Here is an 8,588-nt window from a genome sequence, read left to right as displayed (position 1 = left end):
GATATGACATCACCAACCCAAAGAAACCCAAGCATATAAATAGAAAGCAGGAATTATCAACGGTGCTTTGCCCAGAGGCCCACTGAAGATGTTAACTAGTAGGGTGACGAAACGTGGGGAAATGAACCTTCCAGCTCAGCGAGCAAACCTATATCTAGAATACAAGGCGCTGGCCAAGTGCTGGAAAACAGCTTAAAATGCACAGATGTTTGGTGACTGGTACAGACATGATAGGACAAAGATGCATTTCCCATTCAGTAATAAATCTATGACTCATTTTATACTTAGGCACCTTACAAACCCAAAAAACTTGAGAGTAAGTTCTACATTTTCAGAGCATAATCTGTCCTCCATTTTTGATATAAATCAACCACCCTCCCCAAGTCGTGTCTTGTTTAAGTCTTGTTGACTCTGCATTCAACTGAGTGCATCCATTTTCATCACACCCATTTCACTCTTATGGCTCACCTTGACCACCAATAGGACTATCGTTGTCTTTTGCTTTGGGTGACCTCAATCTTTGCCACTCTCTCATTTTCCATCTCCGTAAACAGCATTAAAACCATTACTTTCTGAAGAAAAGTCACATTGGACTTGCAACATTAACTTTGTTCACTCCATAGATGCTGCCAAACCTGTTGAGTTTCTCTAGCATTTTCTGTTCTCATGCCTTATGTCTAAGTTCATTTAGAACAAACGAATGCATAGACTTTACATCAAACCTGTTTCTAAAGAAAGTTATAACTTGTCAATGCTTTTATTGATTTCCCAGCTCCTTCAATCAGAAACTGTAACTAAGCATGTTCCTATATTTGCACACACTTTGTATTTTGATTTGAATGTTTCCCTTTTTTTTTGTACAGTCTATAGCTGGTATCAACTGATTGTGAAAATCCATCAATTAGTCCTCATTTCTGTCATCATCAGCAGGATATAGGAGAAAGGCCCCACATCTACTCAGCACTACTCGATCAGTCACCTGTAGGATCTCTTCCAGACGCTGAAAAGAGCCACTGAGCTGTTGCACTTTAGGCATGGAGAATAAATTAATTAAGGGTATGTGAAGTTTACCATCAATCTTACACACTTCCAGCCTTTTACTATCTTTCGGCTTAAAAGTTTTCTCTCGTTTACTGTCATCAATTTGTGCAGATCCCCTTTCATTCTGGTTCCAATTCTCAGCCCCTTGCCCCTCATCGTCATAACGAGTGTTAATGATCTGTCTTCTCACACATTCTGCTGCGTAGATAACTTCATTAAGGACAATATCCTGCTGGATTTTCTTATCTTTCAGACTTGGGTAAACAACTTCATATACCTTGGAAATAAAGGAAAGAAATTTGTAAATCAGTATAAAATCTGTAGCAGGATTATACAGTGTTGAATTAATCCAAATTTAAGTAAGTATTATTCCTTGTGAATGATTGGAATAAATAAAGATTTCTGAAGGCGATCATGAAAAAAAACTATTGAAACGAGGTTGTTTCTGCTTGGGAATGGAATTGGGACAGAACAACCTGGGATGGATTAATGTGGGTCTGATTAGCATGGGAATGAATAACCGTGACTGATTATTGGCAAGACTTTTCTTTGCATTTTACATTAATTTTGACTGCAAACTGAAAAGGGAAAACCCAGGGTTGTGGAAGGAATTGTTGCATTTTAAAAAGCAAGTTACTGAAACACATTATAAGTCATGTTTACACTGCTGTTTTGCCCAAGCTGTTTGCAGACAGGCCTGCACTAGCAGATGTGTACAATGTGAGGTATAGTTATTAACAGGTTGCTGATTAGTTTGTAAAGTTATGACCAATTGTTGTTGCCAAAGGCCACTAGTCTGGCAAGAACTATCTGACTGTCTCCTGGGTAACGAAACAACTTGTGAGGGTGAATGATACAGAAAGTAGTCTTCCAACATATGCACTGACAAATGATGCGTCTCTCTCCCTCTCCAGAAAAATACCTAAAAGCCTGAAGAAAGCTAGTTACTTTCTTTCACCACTTGCTGTAAGCTGTGATCTTTAATCAGTAATTAAGAGACTTTGCAGTTAATGTACCAATCACCTGTACATGCTGCAAAGAAATGAAAAGAACCAGAAAAACAGGGATTGTAGAACAGAAATTACTGGTCTAGATATGAGTTCTAAATTTAAAAAAAGAGAATAAGTAATACATTAAATGAGCTGCAGGCACAAATTCAAATTGGAGATTACAATATAATAACCATTAATGAGATATCGCTACAGCATGGTTGCGACTAGGAACTAAATATACCGGGGGTTACAGGATGGTCAGGGAAAATGGGAGAGGGAGTGCAGTAGCCTTATTGATTAAAAACAAAATCACTTCAGTGGTGAGGGAGGATATAATGATGAAAAAACATCAGCAGCAACCATATGGGTGGAACTGAGGAACAACCAGGGATCTAAAACTGTAATAGGTATTTCCATTAGGAGCTACTTATTCTCCCAGGCAGAGGTTTAACCATTCCTTGGTCTGCCAAACTGTTTTACTCACACTCTGGGTTCCATCTCCACCTATCTTTTACTCCTCCCGTCTCTAGCATTTATACTAACATTTGCCTGGCCACAATCAATTCTGAACAGAGTTACTGAACATAAAATATTAACTCTGTTTTCTCTCCACAGATGATGACAAACCTGCTGAGTTTCTCCAGTAATTTCTGTTTTTATACCAAGTCTAGTATCACAGAATCATACAGTGGAGAACAAGTCCTTCGGTCCACTGGGTCTGTACAATGGATAAAAAGATTTATATCTACACTAGAATCATAGAATTCCGACCGTATGCAAGCAGGTCATTTGACCCACTGAGTCCACACCGCCCCGCTGAACAGCAGCCAATCCAGATCCAACTTCCAACCGTATCCCTGTAACCCTGCATTTCCCATGGCTAATCCATTTAACCAACACATCCCTGTCCAACACTATGGACAATTTAGCATGGTCAATCCACCTAACCTGCACGTCTGTGGATTCTGGGAGGAAACCCATGCAGACACGGGGAGAACGTACAAACTCCATCCAGTCATCTGAGGGTGGAATTGAACCCTGATCCCGGGCACTAGTCTTACTTTCCCACACTAAGCCCATACTCTTGAATATTTTAATTTCAAGTATGCATTCATGTCTTTTTAAAGTTTCGAGGTTTCCTGCCTTTCAACTCTCCCAGGCACTGCCTCCATTACCCATTGGGTGAAAATATCTTTCCTCAGATCCCCTTTAAACCTTTTGCCTTACCCTTTAAAATTATATCCCTTTGTCATTAATCTTTCAATGAAAGGTAACAACTGCTTTCAATTTACCTAGTCCATGGCCCTCAATCTTTGTAAACAGAGTAGGACCAACTGGAGCTCCTCTGCTCTGCCTGTTGTTTTTGTTTCTTTGCCTTTTTTTCCCACTCTTTTCAGCAGTCCCGGGGCGGGGCAGGGTAGGGGAGCAACCCGCGTCCCGGGGTGGGGCAGGGGTAATCCCAAGTCCCAGGGCACAGTGGCAGCTAGGGACGGGGGGCGAAACACAAGTCCCGGGGGGCGCAGGAGGAGACCTGAGGCCTGGGATGGGGGGGATACCAGAGTCTCAGGGCGAGGTTGTGGGGAACCTGAGGTCCAGGGCAGGTTGAAACGCAAGTCCCGGCATGGCACCAGAGGTAACCAGAGTCTCAGGGTGGCACGGAGGGGAAACCCCAAGTCCCAGGGTAGCAGCATAAAATATAGGATATGGGCCATTCAGCCCATCAAGTCCACTCCACCATTTAATCATGGCTGACGAGCGTTTCAATTCCACCTACTAGCACTCTCCCCATAGTCCTAAATTCCTTGCAAGATTAAGAATTTATCAGTCTCTGCCTTGAAGACACCCAATGTGTCCTGACCTCCACTGTGTTTCGTGGCAATGAATTCCACAGTCCCACCACTCTCTGGCTGAAGAAATGTCTCCTCATTTCTGTTCTAAATTGACCCCCTCTAATTTTAAGGCTGTGCCCACGGGTCCTAGTCTCCCCGGCTAATGGAAACAACTTCCCAGCATCCACCCTTTCTAAGCCATGCATCATCTTGTAAGTTTCTATTAGATCTCCCTTCAACCTTCTAAACTCTAATGAATACAATCCCAGGATCGTCAGCCATTCATCGTATGTTAGGCATACCATTCCAAGGATCATCAGTGTGAATCTCCGCTGGACATGCTCCAGTGCCAGTATGTCCTTCCTGAGGTGTGGGGCCCAAAATTGGACACAGTATTCTAAATGGGGTCTAACTAGATCTTTATAAAGTCTCAGAAGCACATCGCTGCTTTTATATTCCAACAACATTAAAGGTATGGAATGCTTTGCCTGCAACGGTAGTAGATTCACCAACTTTAAGTACATTTAAGTCGTCATTGGACAAGCATATGGACGTACATGGAATAGTGTCGGTTAGATGGGCTTCAGATTGGTGTGACAGGTCGGCGCAACATCGAGGGCTGAAGGGCCTGTACTGCTCTGTAATGTTCTATGTTTTATTACATTTGCTTTCTTAATCATAAAAGACAGTAGGTGCAGGAGTAGGCCATTTAGCCCTTTGAGCCAGCACCACCATTCATTTTGATCATGGCTGATCATCCACTGTCAGGAATCCACTGATTCCTGAAGAAGGGCTCATGCCCGAAACGTCGATTCTCCTGCTCCTTGGATGCTACCTGACCTGCTGCGCTTTTCCAGCAACACATTTTCAGCTCATCCACTGTCAGTATCCTGTTCCTGTATTATCCCCATAACCCTTGATTCCACTATCTTTAAGAGATCTATCCATCTCTTTCTTGAAAGTATCCAGAGACTTGGCCTCCACTGCCTTCTGGGGCGTTGTATTCCATATACCCACCACTCTCTGGGTGAAGAACTTTCTCCTCAACTCTGTTCTAAATGGCCTACCCCTTATTTTTAAACTGTGTTCTCTGCTTGTAAACTCATCCATCAGCGGAAACATGTTTCCTGCCTCCAGAGAGTCCAATCCTTTAATAATCTTTCATGTCTCAATCAGATCCCCTCTCATCCTTCTGAACCCAAGTGTATACAAGCCTAGTCACTCCAATCTTTCAACATATGACAGGCCCACCATTCCAGGAAGTGACCTTGCGAACCCAAGCTGCACTCACTCAATAGCCAGAATATCCTTCCTCAAATTTGGAGACAAAAACTGCACATCATACTAGGGCCCACTACAGCTACAGAAGGACCTCTTTGCTCCTATACTCAATTCCTCTTGTTATGAAGGTCAGCATGTCATTAGCTTTCTTCACTGTCTGCTGTACCTGCATACTTGCTTTTATTGACTGATGTACAAGAACACCTGGATCTCATTTTACTTCCCCTTTACCTACCTTGACTCCATTTAGGTAGTAATCTGCCTTCCTGTTCTTGCCACCAAAGTGGATAACCACACATTTATCCACATTAAACTGCATCTGCCATGCATCCATCCACTCACCTAGCCTGTCCAAGTCACCCTGTATTCTCATAACATCTTCCTCACATTTCACCCTGCCACCCAGTTTTGTGTCATCAGTAAATTTTCTAATATTACTTTTAATATCTTCATCTATATCATTAATATATATTGTAAACAGCTGCGGTCCCAGCACTGAACCTTGTGGTACCCCACTGGTCACCGCCTGCCATTCTGAAAGGGACCCGTTTATCACTACTCTTTGCTTCCTGTCAGCCAGGCAATTTTCAATCCAAGTCAGTATTTTGCCCCCAGTGCCATGTGCCCTAATTTTGCTCACTGATCTCCTATGTGGGACTTTATCAAAGGCTTTCTGAAAGTCCAGGTACACTATATCCACTGGATCTCCCTTGTCCACCTTCATAGTTACATCCTCAAAATAATTCCACAAAATTAGTCAAGCACAATTTCCCCTTCGTAAATCCATGCTGACTCTACCTATCCTGTTACTGCTATCCAATTGAGTCATAATTCTATCTTTAATAATTGACTCCATCTTGGGTGGCATGGTGGCACAGTGGTTAGCACTGCTGCCTCACAGCGCCAGAGACCCAGGTTCAATTCCCGCCTCAGGGATTCTCTGTGTGGAGTTAGTACATTCTCCCCGTATCTGCATGGGTTTCCTCCGGGTGCTCCAGTTTCTTCCCACAATCCAAAAAATGTGCAGGTTAGGTGAATTGGCCATGCTAAATTGCCCGTAGTGTTAGGTGAAAGGGTAAATGTAGGGGATTGGGTCTGGATGCGTTGCGCTTCGGTGGGTCGGTGTGGAGTTGTTGGGCCAAAGGGTCTGTTTCCACACTGTAACTAATCTAATCTAAGTAATCTAATCTAATCTAATCTTTCCCACCACTGACATCAGGCTAACAGGTCTATTCCCTGTTTTCACTCTCTCTCCTTTCTTGAAAGGTGGGACAACATTTGCCACCCTCCAATCAGCAGGAACTGATCCTGAATCTAGAGAATCCTGGACTAGCACTCCCAGATCCCTGTGTACTTTGGCTTTATGAATTTTCTCACCGTTTAAAAAATAGTCCATGCCTGTATTCTTTTTTCCAAAGTGCAAGACCTCAACACTTCCTTATGTTGAATTTCATCAGCCATTTCCTGGACCACTCACCTAAACTGTCTAAATATTTTTGCAGCCTCCCCACCTCCTCAGTACTACCTGCCTGTCTGCCTAACTTTGTATCATTGGCGAACTTCACCAGAATGCCCCTGTCCCTTCATCCAGATCATTAATATATAAAGTGAACAGCTGTGGCCCCAACACTGACCCCTGCGGGACCCATGTCACCAGCTGAACCTTTTATCCCAACTCTCTGCCTTCTGTCAGACAGCCAATCCTCAATCCATGCCGGTAGCTCATCTCGAACACCATGGGGCCTCACCTTATTCAGCAGCCTTCCGTGAGGCATCTTATCAAAGGCCTTTTGGAAGTTTAGATAGATAACATCCACTGGGTTTCCCTGGTCTAACCTATTTGTTACTTCTTCAAAGAATTCTAACAGGTTTGTCAGGCACGACCTCCCCTTACTAAATCCACATTGATTTGTTCTAAGCCGACCTTGCATTTCCAAGAATTTAGAAATCACATCCTTAACAATGGATACTACAATTTTACCTACAACTGAGGTTAGGCTAATCGGCCTATAATTTTCCATCTTTTGTCTTGATCCTTTCTTGAATAAGGGGTTACAACAGTGATTTTCCAATCATCTGGGACTTTCCCTGGATAGCATGGGGGGGGGAATACCCAAGTCGCAAGGTGGCACGGGATCACCCAAGTTCCGGCATGGCACGGGGGTAAACCAGAGTCCTGGGTGGTATGGGGGGGGGGGGGGGGGGGGGGAAGCCAGAATCCCTGAGCAGCGTGGGGGGAAAACCCGAATCCTGGAGTGGCACAGGGGAAAACCAGAGTCCCAGGTTGGCACGGGGGAAACCAGAGTCCCAGGTTGGCACAGGGGTAATACTGAGTTCCGGGGGATGTGGGGGGAAACCAGAGGATTCAGGGTAGCACGGAGGTAAACCAGAGTCCCAAGGTGGCATGGGGTGATCCCAAGTCCCGTGGTGGCACAGGGGTAGTCCCGAGGTGGCATGTGACAATCCTGAGTCCCGGGGTGGCACAGAGGGATACCCGAGTGCAGGTGCAGCATGAGTGCAGCACAAGGTAAGTTGTGATGAGTGCCAGTGAGGAGCAAACTGGAGGCTAGAGAGGAGCAGGACAGTTGTTGGACTTGTTCCAGGCGCAGGTGGCCTGACCATGTGCTGAGCTGCTGCTATCTAAAACTATTTACCAGGCTGTAATATAAATCCTTTAACTCTGTTCTAACTATCTTATTTCTAACTTTTTTTTATTCACTGTAATAATGCTACCATCTCTTCTTTTAATCCACTTTTGTATCTAAGATTTGTACCTAAGATGGTACCATTAAAGGCAGCTATTGTAAAAAACTTTTTATTGTACCTCTGTACTTCTGTACAAGAGTACGTGACAACAAAGAATATTCTATCCTACATATTTCTATCAGTATAGCTTGCTGTCTGGTTGGCATCAGACCATGTTCTATAAAACCATTCTTTGAACTCTTCAACTAAGCGACCTTTACCTCTCTTATTTTTCCAGTCAATAGGTAGAGTATTACAGAATTGACGAACATGAAATTGTCTAACAAGGCTATGAGCCAGCATCAGATTTAAAGAAGAATCCGAGGAAACAAAGTGATCTCTATAGCTGGGTGACTGCCTCTTCAAATTAAATAGAAAATATCGAGACTGATTTCTCACGACTCACCAGTTTATATAGCTGTTTAGAATGTTTAGTCTCTATTCGAGGTGCTTCTGATAGCTGTCTCAGAAATATAGATACTTGAGTGCAGAATCCCAACTGCTCTGTCCCGAGAGGTCCTTTTCCTACACCAGTGAATTCCACTTTATAACCAAATTTATTTCCAATGTTCAAAGACCTGAATGTGAAACAGAAAGTTTAAATTACATAGAATGCAATTAACAGTTCCCATTTTAAATAGAAGATAGTCTTCAACTGCATTGTAATGCACAAGAACTGAAATTCAGATAACTTCTTGCC

General features: G+C 43.3%; 1 protein-coding gene across 2 annotated transcripts in view; it reads right to left on the bottom strand.

Moving 5' to 3' along the window:
- Nucleotides 1-725: 725 nt before the first annotated feature.
- Nucleotides 726-8,588, bottom strand: part of henmt1 (HEN methyltransferase 1) — a 105,469-nt gene continuing 97,606 nt past the window's right edge. For both annotated transcript variants that reach the window (XM_072574906.1, XM_072574907.1), the window contains 2 exons: nucleotides 8,295-8,466; nucleotides 726-1,318 (listed from right to left, as the gene is read on the bottom strand). In XM_072574906.1, coding sequence (XP_072431007.1) covers nucleotides 902-1,318; nucleotides 8,295-8,466 — 589 coding nt within the window. In that variant the 3' untranslated portion in view covers nucleotides 726-901. The remainder of the gene's footprint in view (nucleotides 1,319-8,294; nucleotides 8,467-8,588) is intronic.

Source organism: Chiloscyllium punctatum, chromosome 7, assembly GCF_047496795.1.
Source record: "Chiloscyllium punctatum isolate Juve2018m chromosome 7, sChiPun1.3, whole genome shotgun sequence".
NCBI classification, from domain to species: Eukaryota; Metazoa; Chordata; class Chondrichthyes; order Orectolobiformes; family Hemiscylliidae; genus Chiloscyllium; species Chiloscyllium punctatum.
Note: the sequence above shows the minus strand (reverse complement) of the source record. Positions and strands in the feature narration are given on the sequence as shown.